The sequence below is a fragment of the Mus caroli genome, chromosome 6 (genome assembly GCF_900094665.2).
Source record: "Mus caroli chromosome 6, CAROLI_EIJ_v1.1, whole genome shotgun sequence".
Taxonomy (NCBI): Eukaryota; Metazoa; Chordata; class Mammalia; order Rodentia; family Muridae; genus Mus; species Mus caroli.
The window spans coordinates 11,450,950-11,476,674 of record NC_034575.1 but is presented as its reverse complement, the minus strand read 5'-3'; the positions used below and the strand labels follow the sequence as shown (position 1 = coordinate 11,476,674).

General features: G+C 38.0%; 1 protein-coding gene across 1 annotated transcript in view; it reads right to left on the bottom strand.

Annotated features, from left to right (window-relative positions):
* Mdfic (MyoD family inhibitor domain containing) overlaps nt 1–25,725 on the bottom strand; it is an 82,205-nt gene that overhangs the window by 19,920 nt on the left and 36,560 nt on the right. Inside the window, exon 4 of the mRNA XM_021164706.2 lies at nt 10,863–11,141. Coding sequence (XP_021020365.1) covers nt 10,863–11,141 — 279 coding nt within the window. The remainder of the gene's footprint in view (nt 1–10,862; nt 11,142–25,725) is intronic.

The window sequence follows — 25,725 nt, the reverse complement described above, 5'->3', positions numbered from 1 at the left end:
GCAAATGATACAAGCACCACAGATGCCCTCCACGAATAATTCTCATTCATCCTATTGGAGTGTCGGTTGCATGTGACATGTAAATACTTATTCCATTTTAAAATACTTTCTTCATTTAGCTGCCAAACTGGCTCTCTATTATTTTTTGATAAATTTCCACTCAGCTGTACTTTTTCCCCAGTTCTTTTTCATTTGCTGTCTTCTACATAATGAAGTCGCCGCTCAAGGCTGTGTTCTTGAGATATTTCTGTACTTTTTCCTTCTTGGCAGAATTCATATTAGACTTATATGGAAAGTGTCCAAAGGATGCTGGCTCCTTGGACAAAATGAATCATAAGAATCCCACACTTATAGCCTGTTTCATGTTCGCATCATCTTAGAGTGTGATGACTCAGGCATTATATACACTACACCCTCATGTCACATAGAAAATATCTCAAACTGCAGGCCTTTCTTCTGAACTCCGTCGTTCTAAACTACCACACATTGCAAACCACCAGTCATATACATTATGGGAACTCAAGTCCAACACCACCAAAACTAAATTTTCTTCTATCTCTAGTATCACATTTAGTTAGTGGCAACTTCATCCTTCCTCTGGCTGAAACAATGGGAGTCATCCTTTAATCCTTTTTTCTTTCCTGTTGAAATCATATTCTTCATCAAACTGTATTCTACAGTCAGTGAATATTCACATGCAACTACATCTCATGGCCTCCTGAAATGCCATACACATTCTAACTCATCACTTACCCTCTGAATAGCAAGAGCTATTTAAAAATAGCAAGAGCTATTTAAAAAAGCCTTTCATTTGCTAGTAATTTCATACTAGTAACCTATACTCATCAGATAAGACAAGATGATGTTTAAAAGCAGTAAATCTAGATCATGTCAGCACAATACCTGCTCCAGACTTCCTGTCTCAAAATTAAAACCAGCCACAGTGGTTCATTAAATCCTACAATCAGTTCAGTTCTTAGAACCACTTGATTTTTAAATAACGTATCTACTTATATCTAACATCTTTAGTTACCTCAAGAATGCCACAAAAACTAACAAGATTTTTTTGACCTTTTTTAAAGTCTTAGGAAAAAAAGTAACAAGTTTTATAAGATTCTCAAATTAATTCATTAAACCAAACATGATCAGTGACTGTGTAAGACACAATCACAATTAATTACAACTCACAATTAATTACAACTCACAATTATACTTTAAATATAACACTTTTCAGACCTCTGCTAGGACATTAGTTTATGAAGAGCAGACCATACGAAACCACACCTTTGCTTTCCTGGGTAACCCTTTTCCTCCAGATTAAAATACCCACACTTCAAAGAAGATCCTAATAGTGAAACTGACTAAATTCACTAGGACCCTCCTTCCCAAGTGTATGTAAAGCTGCAGGGATTGCTGAGAAACAGCAGAGAGCATCTAAGTTAAGTAGAGGATATAGAACACAAACTGAGCTGCCTGGAAAGAACTCTCTTGAGACAAAGTCTTCAGCTGTGTGTGTGTGTGTGTGTGTGTGTGTGTGTGTGATCTGTCACCTATCATGCTGGGATGGACTTCAGCAGTACAAATGCCTTTAAGATATTTGTCCTCCTAAAAGTAACCCTTCACACATATTCTTGTAAGTAACTCCAATAAAACTTACCAGTTCACTAAGTTGGGCTTTGGTTTGTCATTGATTCCCTATCTGGGATGAGTAATAAATGTTCATACCTCCCTAGGAATCATACAACATCTTTTTGGTTTTGGTTTTGGGTTTTTTTTGTTTTGTTTTGTTTTGTTTTGTTTGTTTGTTTGTTTGTTTTTCGAGACAGTGTTTCTCTGTGTAGCCCTGACTGTCCTGGAACTCACTTTGTAGACCAGGCTGGCCTCGAACTCAGAAATCTACCTGCCTCTGCCTCCTGAGTGCTGGGATTAAAGTCGTGTGCCACCACGCCTGGCTACACCACATCTTTAAACATAGATTAAAATCACCATATTGAGTTTTGCTTGTCTGAACTTCAGTGGTTTCCTAACTCATCCCTCTTGTACACATGCTCTAATGCCATAACTCTTTGTTTACTACTTTGTGCCTTGTTTTATTGCTAACTATTATTTAAAACAAACAAACAAAACAAGAACAAACAAACAAACAAAACCTTTGACTAAATTGAACTCAGGGCCTCGTGAGTGTTGGTTACAAGAAGCTATTAAGTCCCATGGATCTCTGAACCAAGACACAAAATTCAGGAATTTGAGACTCATAACCATAAGACTCTTTTAATGCCTTCTGTTCAAATGGTATTGGTATTTGAAAATAGGAGTATGGACTTGAGAAGAGGCACTTTTTAATCAGCAAAGCTTCACATCATGTCATTCCATAAAAGTTACCTGAGAAGACTTGCAGGATTAACCAAGCACACATTACATACAGAGCAGAGCCCCTGCGGTCAGTGCCTCATCAAATGCTTCTCTAGCTACTCAGTGCTCTTGCTTTGATACTGTTTGTATATTCATTTAATCTAGTGTACGGAACTCAGATCTAAACTCTAAGGAAACTACGAGCTAGTTTGTGAAGAAGCCATGATAATTACCTTCTCATAGCTTCAACCTTTTCTTCTCATAGATCTTTTTCACCCAAAGGTAAACATACTCAAATCTTTCCCATCTCAGAAAAACAAACAAACAAACAAACAAACAAACAAACAAAAATATAAACTTAAGAGAATCAGTTCCTTCCATATGTACTTTGGCTCCAGCCTTTATGTTTGTTGTTTTGTTTTGGATATTTTTCATGTGTGTGTGTGTGTGTGTGTGTGTGTGTGTGTGTGTGTGNGAGAGAGAGAGAGAGAGAGAGAGAGAGAGAGAGAGAGAGAGAGAGAGAGAGAGAGATATTACAAGGGTTTTACTTTGTGTTTTCCTAGTTACTAAATCTATTATTTTGGGGGCTCATCTTATTTTACCTGCAAACAAAACTTGGTACAACCAGATATGGTCACCTTCATGGTCTTAGAGCCTTTGTTCTCTGTACTCTTGAAAATAGACCACAGAGGATGTATACTTGCCTTTCTTAATTCCTCCCAATGGAATGGTCTTCTGCTTCTCTCTGACTCCAAATTCTTCCAGGCTATCTTGTAGGTGTGGCATCACTCAGACTTGGTTTCCATCTGATTTTGTATCTGGAAAATGTCTGACATTGCTCTATATTTGTCTCCTAAGACTCCAGCACTTACATACCTATGGCACTAACTTGGCCAGCCTCCAGGAATCTGATCCCAACCACCTGTCTTTCAGTTGGAAAACTCTACTTAAGAACAGACCATTCAGAGTTTCACATAACTTCTAGTGAGAATAAATATTAGTAGGCATCCTTGGTCTTAAACTTTCTCTCAAGACTCATGAATGTGTTTGCAGATGTGTTTTGGAACTTCCCACTTGAATTATTTCAGACTGATCCCTTATAAGACCAGCCATAAGCAGCTGCCAACTACATTCAGTTATTCCTCTTGACTTTGTAATTTCTAGTTATTTTCCCAATGAGTAGACTAGGGAAGTAATGGGAGACCTTAGAATGATCATGTGACTTCTGTTCTTATTCTACTTAGGGGTAGTCTCAGACCAAGATCAAGATCTGTCCATCTGTCTGAAACACATGCAACAAAACTTCAGGGCTTCTACTGTCCACACATGGCATGGCACAACTTGGGTTTGAGAATAGACCTTCCTATATCCTTGCCCACTTCTCCTATAGAATAAAAATTGGTCTCAAAACAAAAGCAAGCAAAAGATAGAGACACAAGACACACACATGCACACACGCGCGCACACACACACACACCTATAATTTTAAACAAAAACTATTTTTTTGTACTAAAAAAAATGCTAAAAAGCATCTGTGCAAACAGGGACATAGGTCTACTCAGTTCATTCGATTTCAGTTGGCTCTGAATAGCCTCTTCTCCCAAGCACCCCACACCCTAAAGCTTCCTGGCCAATCTATCTGTATCCCCATTGTTTGATTTCCTCCCCACCCATCTCCTGAGTGGATGCTGAGCTAATTTAAATGGTTGGATCAGTTGCATGACAGAAATTCACTACAAAACTAAAAGCCAGAAATTCCAGTGGTAGAGTTCATACGTAGCTGACAGCCTTTAACACCATTCCAGATAACCGACAAAGATGTTGATTATTTTAACAAAGGATTCATGGGTGAACTCTGAGGACTGAGGCATGTTTTCAATATCTCTGTTAGTGTGTGTGTGCTTTAGTATTTCAAAACTTTGTTAAATCTTTTCTATTTTTCCTAACTTCTAAATAAATTTATTTAGATATTTATTTGCTGTAAAGTTACTGATAATTGTTACAATTTTTAAACATTTATTTATTTCAAGTAAGTAAAACATAAAGACTTACTTGACAGCACCCACACACAGTACTTGCTGTTCTACCTAGTGCACTGGATGTGCAGCGAACCCCTATTCTCCAGAGTACTGGCAAATATTGCACTGGAAAGCACAATTCTAAACCACTCACGCTGAATGTTATTCTGCCATGCACTGGAAAACACTGTGCCTGAGAAAACAGAACCCAAGCAATCACAATGTTACCCAGGCAAATTAAGTTCTTTGAGGAATGCCATGACATATTTTCCACAAGTCATCGAAAATGTGCCTCTGGAAACTCCAACTGGAACACTGTGCTGACACCACATATCCTGATCATTATCCATCCATACCAAGATACTGGTCTGCTACTTCTACACTTATAGGCAAAATCTTCTCATGGGGAAAAACAAAGCTTTTAAAGTGTTATAAAATTTAGACTGAGTAACTTAACCTAAATGTTAACACTTTACACCTGGCTTTTAAATTTTGGATGTGTAAGTCATCTAAAACTATACAGAAAAAAATAAAATAATAATAGCAATTGTAATAATAATAATAGTAGTAGTGGTAATAATAATAATAATAATAATAATTAATAAACTGGTAAGGCTGGCAGCAGTTTCCTGGAGGACTTGTTGTTGTCAAGAGGATACTCAACTCTCTAGTATATTATTAAAAACAAAACAACAAAACAAAACAAACAAACAAAACACCAGCATGAATGCTCAGGAAAATGCACAGAAAAGAAGGAAGAGGAAGAGCCTTAAAAGGAGCAAAGAGAAGATCACAGAGTCAGAATGTCATAGGACAATATAAAAAAGGGCGGCAGAAGAAAAGACCAAAGAGATTGGGTTTTAATCATTCCGCAGGCCCAGAGAACTCAACTAGATCCTCTTAGCCTCTGAAATCCAACATGTCTCAAGCCTTTTACTCTCTGACTTAACCGTGATAGTTCCTCACTAAAGAGCAGGAAGGCTGTAATAGAGTCAGAGTAAAGACACTGCACAGACTGCAGTGCAGGTGCCAAGTAAGACGGTGCCTAGACATATACAAGAACAACCAAGGGAGTTCTCAACAATGGAATGAAAATACAACACGAATTATTGTAGCTGACACAATGATGTCCTTCAGCAAGTCATAGAGAATGGAGATCCATCTTCAGAAAAGACATCCCGGCTGCCAGTGGAATGATGCCTTCCTATTCATTCAGTATCATCTCTTCTATGTCAGCTTATCCACAAGATCAAATTGTTCATGTAAACTAATTCATAAAGCTTCTTGTACCTTTCCAATGCCTCCTCCTCCTCCTATTTGACGGTTACTTTAAACCGTCAGCTTGACACAGTATGAAATCACCTGACGAGAGTCTTCATGAGGAAATGTTTGGATCAGAAGGGCCAGTAGGCGGGGGAGAGTCTTGATTACGTTAGTAGATGTGGGAAAACTGAGTCCATGTGGGCAACAACGTTCCCTGGGTTTGCATTCTAAATAGTATCATGGTAGAGAAAACGAGCTGAGTGTTAAGCAAGCATGCATTTGTGCCTCTTTGGCCTTGACTATTGATGTGACATGACTTTTTAAAGTTCCAGCTGCCTTGACTTCCTTGCTATGATGGAATCTAATTGTAAATGGTGAGCTAAAATAAACCTTTTTCCTCTTCAGTTGCTCTTATCAGAATATTTGACCACAGCAATAGAATAAAAAATAAATTTTAAAAAAAATCCTAGGACAGTCTTACCTTCAACCATTTAACTCAACTCCACCTTATCTCTTAAGTCTCCATCTAGCACCCTTTCCAGGAAGCATACTTTCATGCCAGTAACCTCATACGCCTCAGTAATGATGACCACAAAGCTGCTCAACCTCACTGAGTACTTATAATAATCCTAAAATGTAGGTACATATAACACCCCCTTATTCCAGAGAAGATGCTGCAGTACAACAGGCTGCTACCTCATCCTGATGAATAACTGTCAAGTAGAGCTGATAAGCAAACCCAGGCAGACAGGTTCCATAATGTATATTCTACATATCAGACTACACCACTTCCATATGATTAAACGTGAGATAGCTCCAGCTATTGCCATAGAGCCAGTGCTTTTCAGTCTTTCCAAGCACTGATGTTCAGTGAGATGCTGAAATCCAATGTGTACCTCTTACAAATACTTGACTCTTGAGTATCAGGTGTGGAGTGCAAATAAATTACCAAACATCCCTAAAGAGAATAGAAATTCTTTAACAATATTTTTGTGGAAACCTAATTTTTACAAAAAATATAGCTATAACTGGCACACCTAAAACATATTACCATTTACCATCTCTAGGAAAGGAAAAGTGTCTTCAAGACTAATGAAAACCCTTGGCAATTTGAATATTAGATGATACTAAATTACACTATAATTATTTCAAAGGTCAAGAATCTTACACATTTAGTCTTAAAACTCTCCACCTGGGTGATGCAATCAGAAAATTTAAGAATGTATGAAAATATTTAATTATACAAAACAGGAAGAAATCTACTAATTTAATAACCTTTAAGTAAAATGTGCTGTCTTTCCACATAAGTACTTTTCTCTCTCCGCTGCAAAAATGAACAATTTAGAAGAATATATGAGCTATGCTAGTTTCAAGGAAGAGTGAGACACCATGGTTTGAAATAAATCAACACACCACTCATGAATACTTGGAAAACTGTAAGACTGCAGGCACCAGGGAAAACATTACAGAGTCAGCACCTCCCACAAGTCTTGAGAATTCAATCTCTTAGGGGAGGAAAACCAGTACAGAGCACAGGTGTGATAGCTCCTCCTCAAAGTAAGAAAGGAAAGGATTTAAGTAGATACCTGTTCACTGAAATGGAACCCCATGCCTCCACCGCAGGCGGATTGCCATTCACACTAAGTGATGTGGGAATGTTGGGTAAACGGTCTTTAGATCAGACTAGTTAGTTATTTGGTTGGTTAGTTAGCTTGATTCTTTGAGGTCATATCTCACTATGCAGAGTAAACTGGTCTTGAATTATGCCCGGTGTCCTCAGGGGCCAGAATTGGGCATTGGATTCTCAGGAACTGGACTGACAGACAATTTTAAGCCCACACAATTGTGGGCTATGAACTGCACCTAGGTCACATGGCACAACAGCCGATGCTCTTAACTGCTGGGCCACCTCTCCACTGTCTTGATTACATCATTTTAGAAGGCAGATTTGTCTTTAAGTTTTGAGTGCCTTTTTACAGCCAAGCTACTTTAAACGCAGGACAGTCCTCTTTGTGAAAGGTGGAGAAAATTGATGCATTCCTCAAAGGACAGGGCCACAGCAGGAATGGATTGGCTCTGCTGGAATTGTCCCTGGCTACAGAAGGCCCATAGTACATGCAACTATACAACAGTGGGGGTCGAATTGGTTTGGTTACTCGTGTGAATTAACATGCATGGGATTTGTTTTTTAAAACAATTGCAATGGAAAATTTTAATCAATAGACTTCCCCACCCCACCCCCCAAAAAAAGCTGCCTCTGTTTCTTTGTTTGAGGGATATTTTCTTTTTCTTTCCTTCTATCTTCTTCTTTTTTTTTTTTTTTTTTTTTTTTTTTTTTTTTTTAATTTTGGTAGACAGGGCCTTACTATGATTTAGCCCTGGATTGTCTAAAACTAGCTTTGTAGGTACCACTGGTGCCAGAATTATGATGCTGTTTGTATATTATAGGTGTGCAGTCTTTTGTTTATTTCATATTTACTTCAGCCTTCATCATCTATGTTTGTTCTACATTCAGCAATCTAACAATAAAGTACAAAATAATATTATCTGAAAACTTCAAAACCAGCTCTGCTTACCCACTTTGACACTATCCTCTCATTTGGTTGCAATTTTTACCTTGAGTATAAATAATATTGACAACTTGGGAGACATCTTTCTGGCTTAAATGAAAGAATTAATATATTGCTAATACACAGTGATTCATTGCTAATACACAGTGATTCATTGCAAAGATGAACAACTTGCACTGACCCAGTATGGAAAACACTTTTAGGGATAGAGCATTGTTATACAAAAGTGAGGCCTGGACTTCAATATGGCTGAGTGTGTGGAGTTCTGAGGCAGAGCTGACTGCAAACCAGAGGCAGTCTATCATCCTCTTCCATCTGTGTTGTCTCATCTAGATAGAGCCTACCTGCTATGTACCATAAACAGTCTACCTGCTTCCTGCATGGGGACTCCTATTCCTGACAGCCAGACTATTCGTCTGTAAATTGCATACAATTATCAAAATAGAAATGAGGAAACAGGTAGAGAGGAGGTCAGATGCGACACCACAGTCAACAGGGTCAAGGTAAAACTGAGCTTCAAGACTAGACGCTCTCTTTCCACAGCTTGGCCTATATGCGGTTTGCTGTATTCACCTTCTCCGAGGTCAAAAAAGGAGGTGCGTGACTGTAAATGTGAGGCAAAGTTTAAGGGCATAACCTTAAATGAGAGTTGAATTCATGAAAATCTCTAATGGTGAGAACATAAGAAATAAGACAATGAAATATTAATCAAGAATCAAAAACAGATTAGAAAATATTCAGCTACCTCAATTCTAGAAGCTAAGAGAAAAGACATGGATGGGTCTCTGCAACACGCTTGATACTTTCCTTGGTGTTTCATTCTCCCCATATGCACAATTTGATCTCAAATGCTATTTTATAAGAACTGTAGTTTATAGTATATAGACTACCCATATCCAAATATATGGGGTCAATCCTAAGTAGAGATTGGAGGGCAGAGAAAAGGATGACAAAATGAAGAAATGAGAAGAAAACCATGGGAGAGGGCTACATGTTTCATTCATACACATTGCCTTTTCTCCTCTGTGTTTCTTCCACAGCTGCATTCTTGCATTTCAAATGAATTCAAACACAATTAAAAAGCAAAAACTACTGAAAAGCTCCATAGGCTATTTCTAGTTTGGTTGATATGCCCGTGTTATCATTTTTAATATTAAAACCAGTAAATGCCAACTGGAAAACAAGGGCTTAGGAACATAATAAATAAATTCATATGTATAAAACAAGTAGATTTCAATTGCATTCAATTATTCCACCCAATCACCTCAAAGTAAAGATCCTCCAAAGAAAATTGCATTGCCTTCTCAACTCCTTGGAGAGCCAGTTTAGTTAACAGCCTACCTATACTTCAGAGATGACCATGCAGCTTACATGTCAAACTCATTTTCAAATGTCAGTCATGTCCTTTTCAATCTAATTAGTTTGGAAAGTAGGGTCACTGACCTGGAACTATGCAGACCATTTATTATCATATCATTTGATCAACCTAACACTTTGCCTCAGTTGAGTTTAAGACATCTGTAGCCCAAACATAATATCCTTTCTCCTACTCATTACTGAGAACTCGCAACAAAATTCCCTACTTACAGTTCAATCTATCACTGTGAGGAGGCATAGCTAACTTTACAGATGCATTCCTGAGCCTCTTCTCTAAGATTTCTGGGAAATTAAAATAGAAAGGTAAAGAAAATATGCATAGATAATGAAATATATGTGTCTATATACATAATACAGATTTTTACTAGTACCAAATATATATATGGGAGATTCAGGATTTTAGGTAAGGATTTGCAAATAGGGGCAGGAGGAAGAACAGAAGGCTATACATAGGCTGGGAATAATTTACAACCTTAATTACACAGATTGGGGTTTTCTTCTTTCTTTTAATATGACACAACGAACCATTCAAAGGGCATCTGCAGGTTTCATCATATTGAGTTTGTTTTATAATAAAGAAAAACTGCCCTGGGTTCATAGTATTTAGCCTAACTTCAAGTTGGCTAAGGGCAGATGAGGTACCATTGAAGAAGAAATAATAACTAGCTTTCTTGAGGTCACAGAGCATTGGCAAGAGTTTCTGAGAGCGGAGTAAAAGGATTGGGCAGGGCTGGAGTGGGCGAGTGCTATGTGCTGGCAGCAAGGGAACTGGAAGATGGCTCACAAAGTGGATACCCATCACCTAGTCCATTCTCCAGCAAGACCAGGGAAATTACATGATCTTTTCCCTATTTCAGCTTTGCTTATTATGAATGAATTTGCAAGACAAAAAAATGCAAGCAGGTAATCTTATCTCTACTGAACAGAGTAACATGTTGCACCAAGGAGGGAAAGAATAGAGGCACTGTGATACGCCCCCAAATGGAATATTTATATTTTTAACTGTGGCATTTAAAAAAAAAAAAAACAACCAGCACCTGTTATATTTAAAGTAATGAGTAGTCACTCTAAGGTGGCAATCTAAAAGCAGTGCTGGCTGCCCAATCTCCCTTTTTTTATCCTGGACTTTTATTGGAGAAAGTTAAGTGGATTTTACCAAAATTTCTCTTTGTCTGATGGAAAGGCAAAAATGTTCCTGGTGTTTTCTTGATTGATTTACTGTGACTAAATAATTTCATATAAGGCTTTTTTTTTTTAAGATGCACATCTATGTCACACTTACCTTCGGGTGAGGAAGCTGCTTTTTGGGAAAAGACAGCATTTGCTTTACTCTTCTTACTGATGTCATTGTTTACAGACAAGCTGGACTGGATTTTTCTGTGCATCTTCTGAGAAACAGGAGCTGACATTTTGTGATTCTCCACAGACACATGTTTGGCTCCATGAGGAATTCCATTCCCATTGCTCATCCTTGTGTGGCCGCCATTCTTTATCTTGCCTGTTTCCTCCTTGCTGGGTTCCTGTGCTGATGTCTGGAGTTGAGGCAGACGTTCAGGTTGGGCTGAGGTAAACACACAAACAAACAAAATTAATTTAGTTAAGCAGAGAAGCTAATATTTTACAATAATGAAAATATAGATTTGAAAATATAAATAAAAAAAATACAGACTTGAGATCTAACCCATGATGATAAAACTAAAGAAAAGGGGAGCTTATGGAAAGGGAGAGGAAGAAGAAAAAGAAGAAAAGGTAGAAAAGGAATGTTCCAGAAGGAAAAAGGAAGGAGGAAGGAAGGGAAGAAGGAAGGTAGATATAGCTCAGAAAATTTGGAAAGGAAAATGTAAATAAATTTAAAAAATTCGTACAAAAATATAAAATTAGAGAAATACAATGAACTATTTGGTAACTTAAAATAATGCTTAAGATAAAATATGTTAAAAAAAAAAAACAGTAATTCCACACTGGTTCAGTGAAAGCTGCTCTTGGTTTTTTTGTTTTTTGTTGTTTGTTTTTTGGTTTTTTATTTTGTTTTTGCTTTTGTTTTTCTCCTAAATACTATACACAAAATACCAGGATCTCATCATTAAACACACCAATTACATTTTATAACGAAAAGATGAATGAATTCAGACATTCAAATCTGGAGAGTAATCAAACACAGTTTTCTTCAAAATAATTTTAAATCTGGGAGAAAATCTTTTCTGTGTCCATTATTTCAATTTCATTTTAAGGAAAAACAACTTCACTCTGATCTAATGTAGCTGTCAAAGGCAAATGTGCACACTTCAGAACAAACCCCATTTGAGTCTGACCAAAAAAAGAGCTCACCTTCATTCATCCCTCTTAGACAATGCTACATCTGAAGCCCCAAGAAAAGAAAAAAGTGAGAAAAATTAAGAAAAATGTCAAAGTTCTAGAAAGGAGGACACAAACTTGTGGAGTTGTAACATGAATGAATAATCTAAGTTACTAAAGGGCAAGAACTGAGAAGATGTGTACAGGATAAACTGCACAAAATTAACAGAATTCTAGAATATCAATGGTAACTAGTTAAGAGATGAATAAGGAAAATTTAGATTTTCATCATAGGGTAAAAATCAAAATCCTAACCCACCCTGTAAAGCAATAATAGAGGCCCAGAGCTAAAGCAGGAAGACGAGCAGACATGCGTACAGGTGTCAAAAACTTGAAAATATTACTGAAAAGTGTGGAGGAGTCCAAATACATAAAGGGCATAAGAAAGTGAGTCCTGTTATATCAGTTTGGTAACTCTTTCCCACTAACAAGAAAAAAGAAAGGGAAAGGATAGAAAGAAACCCATTTTAGTTTAAAGTGGAAAGATAGAATATATTAATTGTACTAAGAGGGGTTAATGAATTTAATAGTTTGGACAATGCATCCTTGAACCATTCGGTGAATAGTGATAATCTTTGTTGACCAGCATTTCTAAACAGCTGCATGCGACCCCAGGACCAGTATCTACAGCCCAGCCTCCTAAAGGGAGATCCACTTCCTAGGAACATGCAATCTTGTGATTTAGAGAATCATCTGTTCCTGATTCGTGGAGCAAACCAGAATGACATCCTAATGGCAGCTACTGAACCCACTGCTAGTGATGCCGATGCATTTCAGGAGAGGCCAAAAAAGACAACTAAACTGGATTCAGGATCCTTTACAGAGCACTTTCTAGTAATCTCTCCAAATAAATGGAATGTTTGAGCTACATCTCTACAACTAGCACGTCAAGCAACCTGAGAGTTTGATGAAGGTGAAATGTCATTGGCCACGGCTGGACAAGGCCTCATCAAGCAGTCAAAAATGTCTTCTCATGCTCTAGGCCAAGAGAACCTAAGAATTACTATGTAACAGTTTGTCAGTCTCATTAAATAAAAAGACAGTGGTAGACGATGACTGTCCTGCCTCCAAATTCTAAACAATGAGAGATTTGACCCTTTTTTCCCCGCCTAACAGAACCAACTCTGGAAATTATGGGTTACTGTTCAAGTGATAGTTTAATGCATCGATAATGATTTATCTACATTTCAATCTTCAAACCATATCTATTTCTGAGGGCAGTAAAATGATAGTACTTTTATTTTTTGTTTCACTGTCACCTGATTATTTTTCTGTGGTTTCTGAATTACAATGAAATAAGCAAATATTAACTCCTCACTTCCACATTGTTTAAACATTAAAACAGTTTTTTTCATTGACTGATTTTGCCGCATGTGTGCCGTACACGAAATCAAAACGGGATAAGCTTTCTCTTACTCATCTCAGTAGAAAGGAAGTGTAACTTCACTCATTTTTCATGGCTATGATTTTAATCGTACGGTCAAGATTCAATTAAAACTAAACAGGAAAACAGTATTTTATTTTCAAATGAAGAGCGAAACTGCCTGCCTGATTTTACCACAACTATTTGGTTTATAATAGATTTCCTCTTATTGTGTACAAATCATGTATAGCTCAAAAAAAAAAAAAAAACCCACGCATGCTAATACGGAGATGACACAATGCTTTTTAAAACACAGGCAACGCCTGGGGACCCTCGCTCCAGCTTTAATGATGCACTGCTCTCATTCAGCTGTCTCTCTTTTTTCAAATCTTTACATATGTGACAGCTCTCAAAAGTAGACCATAGACCATCTGGCATTTTCCGAGGTATAACTTGTGCAAGTTCAGCCCTATTGGGAGTACACCGCTATCTTCTGCCTGTGTTATAAAGAGACAATAGAATGTAGAACTTAGGGGTTGTTTTGAATTATTCATTTTTTTTGCCTGTATATTCAAGAAATTTTTTTACAAACTCTGCATTTTGTACTACATAATCACATGCGTTAAAGGTACAAAGAAACTTTTTGACACCTCTTTTCTACAGAAGGCTGGCATTTTGTTTGATATGTGAACATTCAGCATCTGCTATATCACTCCAAACAGGACGGGTGCTGCTACAAAAGACCCCATTTTAAATTTACTCTCTATGAGCAAAAATGTATTCTCCATATTCAGAAACGAATGCAATACATGTCAAAATTTCAAATACCAGGTATTAGAACAGTCAGCATCTTCAAACCTGGATAGCACTGGTCACCTGATCACCATATGTGTAGGGATTTTTCTTTTTTAACCACGACTCATACAATGCAGCATGATTGTAATTTTAATATCCATGATGAATAGTTACAAATGTCTTAAGAAATACTGTACTTTCTAGGTTCAAATGTTTTCAATCAGGGAGGAAACCAGTAGACTTAGGTCTAGCAGGTCTCAATGGGGATAAAAACATGAGGGTAAAGGAGTCGATAGCATGAACTTCTTTTGATAATTAAAAAAAAAAAAAAACCCTTGGTGATATCGTAGCTAGCAATAAGTACACTTGAAACTGCAGCTGCTGGAATAGCAATAGAAAGCCATGTTTTATTCCAGGGTATAATCTATTAACAGGAGCAAATCATCTTTATTGCTGGTCTCCATCAAAGCTATATTTAATAAAATTACAAGAGTTTTCGTGCACTTAGTTAATTTAAACGGTTGATGTACACATAAAAATCTCACTAAATCCCAAGTTGCTTTCTTAGAAATAGCTTTAGGGTTCTTAGTGGGTATGCAGGACCACATGGTGACTATAGAACAGATGGAAAAACAGACAAACACACACAGAGAGTAATGGTAGAGATGTTATGTATGCAATATACTACATGGATATATGTGTATAAAATAGAGTACTAAATATGTTATTAAGATAGAGCTCTAATCCTGACACTTTCTATGCATTGGTATCCTTAAGTGGGAGATGAAATGTTTTTCAATATGACCCATGATAAATCTATACTAGTTTTTGGTTTGTTTGCTACATTGGTTTTTCTTTTTACTACATAATGTGAATTTAGGTAAACTCCAAAGGTGACAATCCTCTCTTTTTTATCAGCCAGGGTCAAGACTCTATGTGCAGAGGCTAGGTGCACATTTCTGCTAAACTCTGCCCTGCCAGAATCTCTACATTACCTTCCAAGAGCTTCTGGAACTCATTTATTTACCTCCTGATTTTATTTACCTACAAAGAGTCTCTGGACTCTTTTGGTCACATATCCTATTTTCTATCTTCACTGCATCTAATGTGAACCTTTAACATATTGTTATATTTTGGAATTCTTATGTGTTTTGGAACATTCATTAAATTGCGATCCCAATCAGGTGCTATGGCTCCTTGGATGTGAGTTCACAAGACGGAAACAATTCTTGAGTCTGGAACACTGAAGTTTATGTTAAAAGATTAAATCAAATGTGAAGGAAATTAAAAGATGACAATAGGAAGTAGTACTATCCAAAATAAAAGAGACCAACTGTTCAAAATTGCTGGGAGAAGTAACTGGAATATGGCTACCATATTTCATAAAGAACACTATCACATAATTAAACATATTTAACACCTGGAGGCACATAAATTCTGGCAAATGCAGTTCCATGTTGTTCAAGGCTGGTATCTAATCATGTGCTGAATCTTGCCTTGAAGGCAGATTCAACCATTGGTCCAGGTTCTCAGAGATAGACTTGTTTCTACACCCTCCTTCCAGGCCTGGCCCTGAGGCTTTGGGTGTGACCTACCCTGGGAGCCACCAGGCTTTAATCACAGTTGAGAAGCGTAACTCAGGGATGTTGAAAGATTCAAATACCAGAAGTCTTCATGGCAGCAATGAGAAGACCGACTTCCCAGTCCCAGTTTTTGGTCCTTCCCTTAATTTCCCTTGCTGAGTTTACCCACATTTTAATTTTTTCTCGTTTGCCTCCTGTTTTTACATTCTGTGATAACGCTACTAATTTTTTGTTTTCCAATCTTCTATTGAAAAACTTCTGTCAAATAAATATGCAAACATAATCTTGCATTTTGTAGGAGAAATATAATAAAAATGAATAAATTCAGAAAAAAATTAAGGAACATAGAACATTTTTTCAGTTAAGATGTATAAATTTCTCTAAAACATCCTCAAACTATAAGTCAGTGAAAAGCAAAATCCCACTACTTTTCTCTCTCCAGACACAGGAGATATGCACGCACATACTGCTTGATTATTCAAATGAATGAAAAGTCTGGCCTTATGATGTTTCTTAGTCTCTAGATAACTTATCTGGGTAGAGAAGATTTTATTCATGGACTTGAAAAGTTTATATTTCCAGGTTTGCTTATAAAGCATCATCTACAAGCTTTATGTATATGATAAAATAGTATTCTTACTGGGTAATCTCACAGCATTATAGAATTTGCTATGGTATCTCTTTGTTTCCTGACTCAAGAGATACTTCTATACCTTTCTACCACTGAATCAACTGATAAAAATGATTGCCATCTATAATTATTAATACTTATTATATTATGGATACACCTAAAAGTAAATGTGTATGCATTTATACATAATTTACAGAAAAGGAAATTACTAAATATGCCTTATATTATAGAAACAATAACTCAATGAAACAATTACCATTAAGGTATGATCCTTCTAAAAGCTATTTTTTTTAGATACTGACATTTGTATAAGATGGCAGAGAGCTTTAAGAGTAGCAATGAATTCATCTCTTCAAAGGAATCATTCCTGATTTGCTAATAGGCACTGGACTCTGGGCATTCTATAGTTAAAACACCAAAGTGGTATTGGGCTGTGCACACCAACCAGAAAACTCGGGAAGCTTTAGGAAGAGATGATTTTCCTAAAAGCAACAGTCATTTTTAGTCATATGCAAATAAATTTTAGCCATATGCAAATAAATCTAGACCATTGTACCCCTCTATACAGACAAATTTCGAAAAGCCTCTGAAACCAGAGATCAAGCAACCTTTCATGAGATATAGGATTGCAAGGAACAGCCAGAGATCTGGATGCACCGAAGTTCAAATAAGCATGTGTGTTAGCTAAGTTGCAGCAGGCTAATTATTTTTTATTGTCTCAATTTAGTGTTGGAATTAAAAACACTACAAAGGGGAATAGAAGATACTAAGCAGGGGGAAGAACAGCACTGGAAACCTGAAACGTTAGACCACAGCAAATATCTTTCCATATCCTGCACAGGAGTACAGCAGAGATTGGAGGCTCTCCAGTGGAGAAAGCCCAAGGAACAGAAGCACATATTGCCTGGAGCAAGCCCCACTACTGATACAGGCTGGTGACAAGAAGCAGTTAAGTGGTAACGAAAAGAAAACAGAGAAGGCCAGATCTCAAAAGTAAAAGGGGCAAAGTACCATAAAGATGAGGTTCTCCATAAGGAAACGGGTTGAGGGGAGGAAGAGAGAAGGGGGAGAAATTGGACTGCTACATAAAACTCTCCTGAGGCCTTTCCACTCTTGTGGTAATCCCCGAACCTAAATGTTTGTTATCAACTGGAGAAGAACTGCTAAGTCTTCTCCAAGGGAATCCTCTCTGCCATGGCTGTGATGGATATCAAACAAGGAAATCTTAGCAGAGTCCTCCAGTAAACAAACTCACTGCACACAGCAGGACACAGGCCTAAGGCAGGGAAGAAACTCAACAAGGAAATGCTGTGCACAGGCTCAGCTCATACTATTCTCATTACCAAGTATTCCAGAGACCCACCCTGTTCCTTATCCACCCATACAGGGGCTGCTCTGCATCACCTTCACTGTCTTAATCTACATATTGATGACAACAAGTTGAAGCAAATTTGATCTAGGTTGGTCTTCCAAATAATTTCAGAAGAGGGATACATATCACCCAGCAATCTAGAAAGGAACAGGCACTAGATCTAGATGACAAGATCTACGTGACTAGTTTCTCACAAGGAAAGATGAAGTGCATAGGTGTTTGGGAGGAGGGGGGCAATTGGATCTCATTAAGTAAAAAACGGAGCGAAATTATGTGTATAGGACAGAAAGGATCTGCTGCAGGCCCAAAGTATAAATGTATGCTGCTGAGCTCAGGTCACTAGAGCAGACACCTATGCTTGTCTATTCAACATCTCTCTATTTCCCTGGCAACAGTGTAGATATTAATGAGAATAGGACCTAGGTTTGCTGACAGTAATTTCTGCAGCAATGAAGTGTTTTTAGTTCCATGCATTTGTACACAGAACTTGACAATCCTGAGTCTTCAGTGACTCACATTGACAGCAGAACGTTCCTTGAGGACAGGATCCTGTATTCCTAGAATCCCATCAACCTTATCAGGCACATGCATGCTGACAAAGAGCCTTGTATGATGCTCAGCACCCAGTGGACACCCAGTGAAAATTAGCTGATGATGATGAATGATACTAGCTTTTAAGCTGTCACTTGATCCCTGAATATAATAACCTTCCTGAATAAATCAAGCAACAGTTTGGTATTCAGTACCATTATAAACTTCATCCTTCACCTTCCTGGGCCTAGGGAATTGCTGTAAAAGCATAATAGAAGGAGAGTAGAACTGTAGTGAAGATTCAAGAAACTCTGTCTGTTATAACAAGGGAATTAAAGATTCAGTTACCGATATCATAGGATGTGTGGAGAAATGCATCAAAAATGCTCACCAAGTAACCTTTCCAAAAGTAGCATGCAAAAAGTCATTGCCAAATTATATATCTAAGTGGACCTTCCCATAACAAAAGCAAACTCAACTTAGTGGGCAAGCAAAGACTGGGCATCTTTGAGCACGGGGCAATGGATGTACAGATGACATCACAGGTAAAAGGGATGGAGTCAGGTAGAATGCTAACCTAAAATGCTAACCAAGTAACTTACTGCATAACAAGGAAAAGGTATTTCTGATAGCTTAAATAAAGTAAACCAAAAGAAAAAAAATTTCCAAAAGAAACGCCCCCAGTTTCAACCAAGCACATGATCCTAAGTTCACTGGTGAGCAGCTGCGATGGGAGCAACTTCAATAAGTGGCCTGAGACTAAGAAACCTCTGTTCTTTAGGCTTAGTAACACTTCTTGTTACAAATGACATTCCTGCTGAAATAATGTGAAAATTCAAGACTGAAAGTAAAGTTCGAAAAGTTGACTCAAACGCTAATCAGGCCCTAATCATCGTGTTTGACTCCTACAGAGGATCCTGGCGACATGCCTCTATAAGGAAGTGATGCAAAGGATCACTAGATTCACAAGTAGAGTCTCATTTGCACACTTAAATATGCACATACACAGCAGATATATATATAGCAGATTCTAATCGATACATAATAGGAAAAATAAATATGTACGTGAATAAGGAAACCAAACACTGTTTTCTCTTTCACAACCCCAAGGTTAAAATCTTAACTTCTCTTTAATACGGTTGCTTTAACTTTCCAGATTCTGATTTAGATTATTGGAGTCATCAAATTACAGTATTACTTGACAGAATAAAATATTACTTAAAACAAAAGCATCAACAAGTGGCTACATATAGAGGGACAGAGCCATTAACCACACTTGAGGAGTCACAGACTGAGACCATTTACATAAATGGTTCCTCTCCTAATTTCTCCATTAAAATACACTAAATCTATCAAGGTCACTTTGCCTGCAAAACGGCTGAAATAAGTCATTATAAAATATTTGTTATGTACTATTCTAGGGACAAGGGATCTAACAGGGAACAAATTTACAAAAGAAGTCATCTACCACCATAGAGCTTATGGATATTTATGATCTCAAGTAACAATAAATCCAGAGGACATCCCTATGAGTGTTAATTTCACATTATTGTCATTAAAGGCAAGGATTCAAAAGTAGGGAGAGTAGCTATCAAAATGACATCACAGTTTTCTGGTGTGCCAGACATCAGAGTGAAAAACGCGTGGCATCCTCTCACTAACTACAGTTCCTTCAATGGTTACATGATTTACATTTCTGCTGTCCTGTGCTCAAGGACACACTAGCTTCACTTGTACAGTATGTTGAGTTTGCTTTTGTTATAGGAAAGAAAAAAAAACAAAACAAAACAAAACAAAACAAAAATAAAATCACTTTTATCTATACAGCTTGGCACATTTTCCTAAGCGACAGCATCCTTTGCGAGGGTGTGTATAAACAACACCCTGCAGAAGCACAGTGCACAGACACATGCTGTTTTGTTTGCACGGAATATGTTTAAATCACAGTGTTCTGGAAGAAGGAAAGGCAAAGACAAAACTGAGATACAATATCAGAAAGCAAGGATAAAACAAAACAATAAAGGAAAAATACGGCAGAATGGGAGATGAAAGAGGGATGCAGGAGAATGGAAGAGACAGATGAAGGCGGTGTTGAGGGATGAGCAAGAGCACATCCAAAAGAACCCCAATTCCACAAGCAGGCTCCCTGCGGATCTCAACCAAGCCTCCGCTCACACAACCCTGTGGCTCATGCCGCCCGTGCTTAGCATTCTACCTTCTGCCTGGGCCCCACCAGTCCATGTCATTTCTTGCATAAAGTCATCAAGGCCACCTAATAAGAACTCTCTACCTCCAGCCCACTTTCAAACTAACACAAACAGAACCAACCCAGGCTCTATTTGCCTTACTGTCCTGATAAAGAATTCCATGTTTATTTTTCCATCTTTAGGATAAAATCAGTACTTTACTGAAGCATTCTCGGTGATGCCTTCATCTCAGACCCCAGCATTTCCCTAGTCCCCAGTTATATGAAACTTGTCCCATTTCTCAAATTTGTCAGTCTCCCCAGGCCATTGTGACAGTCTCTTCTATTCACTGCCATGGAATGCCCTCCACTGCCTCTTACTTCAAACCTACACCACAAATTCATCAGCTCTTCATCTTTGTTAAACGGTTCTACCTGAGACATCTGTAGCTCCCTCCTTTTGGAATGAAGAAGAAACATGTATAAAACACTGCCCTCTTCACCAAACGCTGTATTCCTTTACATCAGGCATCTTGTTTATGTTTATTATGATACCCATGTGTCATATGCCTACAAAGCTCCACATGGTACCTGCTCCAGCACCTAGAGCAACAAACACTACAAAAATGGCAGAAAGAGAAAGATGGAAGCAGTAGGTCTTGTTCCTCAGCGTCCGGTTTCATTTTTTAAATGAAGCACTGATAACGATATAGTGCTCTCATGGACACTCTAAGCAGAATTGCCTTTCCCTAATAGAATCTGGCTTCTTTCTTTCCCTTGGTGATGTTTATAACGTGTGTCAAGTATCCAGATCCTCTAAATCCCCAACCACCCAGCATAGCCTGTAATTCATTAGGCCTATCATGATTTCTCATTCAAATGAATTAGGGGAAAAATGTCAAATTTATGGATTATCATGAACTTCATATTAATTTCACATTAGTATAATATTACCAATTATTCCAACAGTGGACAAGAAATTGTAAATAATTAGAGATAATAAAAAGCTAAAGCAACAAAATGTTTTAGAACTTGAGGTGAACAGTTGGTGCAAACAGCTGTTGTGCAGAGAACTGGGTTTGTTGCCGGTGAGGTTGGTTTTTTGTCTTGCTTTGTTTTGGGTGCTCTGCTGCCTATTATCACGCACTTGCTGAGTGTACTTTAAGTATCAGACACAAAGCACAGGCTAGTGAAACGGTGGTGAAGAGCACCAATAGTGCAAAATTGACAAAGTATGTTTAACTATTACAAAGTAAAAGAAAAAATAATAAACTACTCAAAAGAGTATTTTCCAAATAACAGGGGGAAAAAAAACTTTTCCATATTGGAAGGCCATAAAGGCCATCTCAACAAAGATCTGAAAGGAAAAAGACCTCGCAAGGAGAAGGAAGGGGAATCTGGTCAGCCTAACAACTTGGCAAAGCCTGGAAGCCGATAGACCTCAGGGCTTTTGCTGACATGAGAAGAAGCCAGCCTCCCTAGGGAGATCATACACTGCCCTTTGGATAATCCATTTATCACACAGTTAAAACTATAAACAATAATGAATATGCTGGAAAAACATAGGATGTGCTTTCGTAACTCTTCCAGGAAATACTGTTCTAGATCCTGTGTTTCCTTACCATAAGCCCATGACTACAATGCATTATTCATTTATGAGACCATTCTCAATTTCCATTGACCAAAAGAAGCTGGAGTAAATAGTTTGATGTGATTCAAGACACTCCCAACAAAAGGGCTCTTAGGAAGTTACCAAGCACAGTCATCAACTGTATACAAATGTAACATAAAACCACAACTTAGAATATTAGGAAACATTTACAGAAATTTTACACTGTAATTATCTTGCAAGAACAAAAGAGATATACCCCATGCCTCTGAAATGGGCTAACCAGTTTATGCTGCCATTTGGTGAAAACTGATCTAGGGCTCCAGAGCCATGGAGGAGGAATGGCTTGGTGCTCTTTCAACAGAGAAAAGGGTTTCAAGAATCACAATGCTGTTCAACAGATCTTAGAACTGAGGCCATTCCTCCAGTTTGTTTTTACCATATTTGTTCCTAACCCTGCTTCCTTGATCAGTTAAAGTACATAAGCCTCAGGCAATAATTCTCAAGCTTTGTCCAGCTTCAGAGAACTGAGCAACATATTTATCACATGTTATTTCTTCTCTGGGAAGGATTTCATCTTTTCCAGCATGTGATCACAGGACCATAGGTAGACTGCTGAGCATCAGTATTTCCTCAGAAAGACAAACTACCAGAGAGTAACTAGACAATGTGACAGTGAACTGAGTACATTTGCCTTCACAGGGTTTTAAAAAAATTCCTGTTATCCTTGACTAACTGTTTCCTATTAATATAGCTTTTCATATCCTGAATTGTGGGTTACAAATTACAAGTGATCAGCACATATTCTAGTCTATAAACAAAGCTCATTATCAAGAATTATATACAACCCCCATTTTAGGTATCCTTGAGAAATTCCTTGACTATTTCATTTAACCTCACTCTGTCACCTGAGAAGCACAGGTTATACACACCAATTCTCATGGCATCTCGTTGATCCATAATATTCCAAAACCATGGGTCGGATGTCCATTGTCAGCAGGTAGGTACATAATATGTGTGATTATACTGACACATTTTTGAAAACTGCATCATCCACATATCTACCTTGTTGGAGAATTGACTCAGCAGTTAAAACAGTTGTTGCTTTTGCCAATGACTAGGGTTCAATTCCCAGGACACACGTGGCAGTCTCAATCTCTATAACTCTAGCTCAAGGGGATCCGATGCCCTCTTCTGACCGCCTGGGACACCAGGCACAGATGTAGTACATACTCACATAAATGCAAGTAAAACACTCATACACATAAGATAATAAAATACATAAGCTTAAAAATAAATGATGTCTGTCAATGACATTACTTAGCTTTTCCCAGAGAAAGAAGAAAAAGGGGTAAGTATAATATCTCTTCTAGAAAAAAAAAAAAGAGTTTGGGAGCAACACCAGCCTGCATGTAAAGGGGCAATCGAGTACTTTTCTACATCCACCAACAAACATCAACTGAGCAAGTACCAAGTCCCTTACTCTCCAGGCTGCAATAACAACCAGAGCAATCAGCAGGAGGTAAGGTTACATTCCCGCCTCTTTTGGTTGTTGCTCTTCCAATTAGAAATCCACTGAACAAAAGGGGACATGAAGCAGGGTGTGGTGGTGAACACCTTTAATCCCAGCAGAGGCAGAGGCAGAGGCAGAGGCAGGCAGATTTCTGAGTTTGAGGCCAGCCTGATCTACAAAGTGAGCTCCAGGACAGCCAGGTCTATACAGAGAAACACTGTCTCAAAAAAGGGGACGGGGGGAGTATGAAAATAAACATTTTCTATGTCTGATTCATAGCATCTGGTCCACATGAGTAAATGCTTAAGGAGGAAGTGGGTAGAATAGTGAATAGTATACATGTTACTATGTGGCTCTGTCTGGTTTCGATACTCAGTTATAGATAAATAGAGCAAGCTGGCCTTGCAACTCACAGATCTGCTTGGCTTCATCTCCCAAGTGCTGAAAGTAAAGGCATGTGCCACCATACCAAGCTTCTTTAAAAAAATGTTAAGCTCATGTAATATGACAAAATGTTAGCCCACAAGTATGAGTGGCAATACATCCATGCTTGCACTATCCCCCTTTTTTATCTGATAAGGTATGCCATGAATTCAAACTCAAAGTTAACCTTAATTAGACTGTGCTCACTGTAATGCCTTCCTATTTGACACATTGCACAAAATCTGGTCAGATAGGTTTTTTGTCAATATTTTCTGATCATATACAATCTGGTCAGAAACATTTCTATAAGTATTTTACGATCATACAATAGAAGCCACATTAGATCTGCTCTCTTCTCCCAAAAGGCTGAGTGAAGAATGAGATGTGGAGTCATACTCTGCTTTTGTCCCTTGCTTCCACTTTAAATCTTTACTTGTGCCTGAAAATGCAATATTTCCAGAGCAGCATAATCTACAGTGTACTCATACTTCTCCCTCTAGCCCCTTAATTGAGGACTTGGACATTGAAGAGTGTATTTAGATTATCTTGCTTGACCAATCAACTGAATAACGAGAAAGGAATTACCTCTAAGTGTAGACCAAAGATGGCTGGACTTAGAGTTGAAAGACAGAATGACTTGCCCAACATCCCATGACAAGTAAGCTCTGTTTAGAAATAAAATCTAGTTCCATCCATTTGCCTAAGAATTTCATGAATTCTTCTCTTTTAATAGCCGAGGAGTACTCCATTGTGTAAATGTACCACATTTTCTCTATCCGTTCCTCTGTTGAAGGATATCTGGGTTCTTTCCAGCTCCTGGCTATTATAAATAAGGTTGCTATGAACATAGTAGAGCATGTGTCCATATTACATGTTGGAGCATCTTATGGGTGTGTGCCCAGGAGTGGTATAGCTGGGTCCTCAGGTAATACTATGTCCAGTTTTCTGAGGAACCGCCAAATTGATTTTCAGAGTGGTTGTACCAGCTTGCAATCCCACCAACAATGGAGGAGTGTTCCTCTTTCTCCACATCCTCGCCAGCATCTGTTGTCACCTGAGTTTTTGATCTTAGCCTTTCTGACTGGTGTGAGGTAGAATCTCAGGGTTGTTTTGATTTGCATTTGCCAATGACTAAAAATGTTGAATATTTTCTAGGTGCTTCTTAGCCATTTGATATTCCTCAGTTGAAAATTCTTTTTTTGGCTCTGCTCCCCATTTTTTGATAGGGTTATTTGGTTCTCTGTAATCTAACTTCTTGAGTTCTTTGTATATATTGGATATTAGCCCTCTATCAGATTTAGGATTGGTAAAGATCTTTTCCCAATTTGTTGGTTGCCTTTTTTCCTTACAGAAACTTTGTAATTTTATGAGGTTGCATTTATTGATTCTTGATCTTACAGCACAGGCCATTGGTGTTCTGTTCAGGAATTTTTCCCCTGTGCCCATTTGTTTTAGGCTCTTTCCCACTTTCACCTATTTAAGTTTCAGTGTATCTGGTTTTATGTGGAGCTCCTTGATCCACTTGGAACTAAGCTTTGTACAAGGGGATAGGAATGGGTCGATTTTCGTTCTTCTACATGATTACCAACAGATGAACCAGCACCACCCAGAAAGTGTCTCACCTGAGGATCCATCCCATATACATCACCAAACCCAGACACTATTGTAGATGCCAAGAAGTGCACGCTGAAAGGAGCCTGATAAGGCTATCTCCTGAAAAGTCCTGCCAGAGCCTTACAAATACAGAGAGAGAGAGAGAGAGAGAGAGAGAGAGAGAGAGAGAGA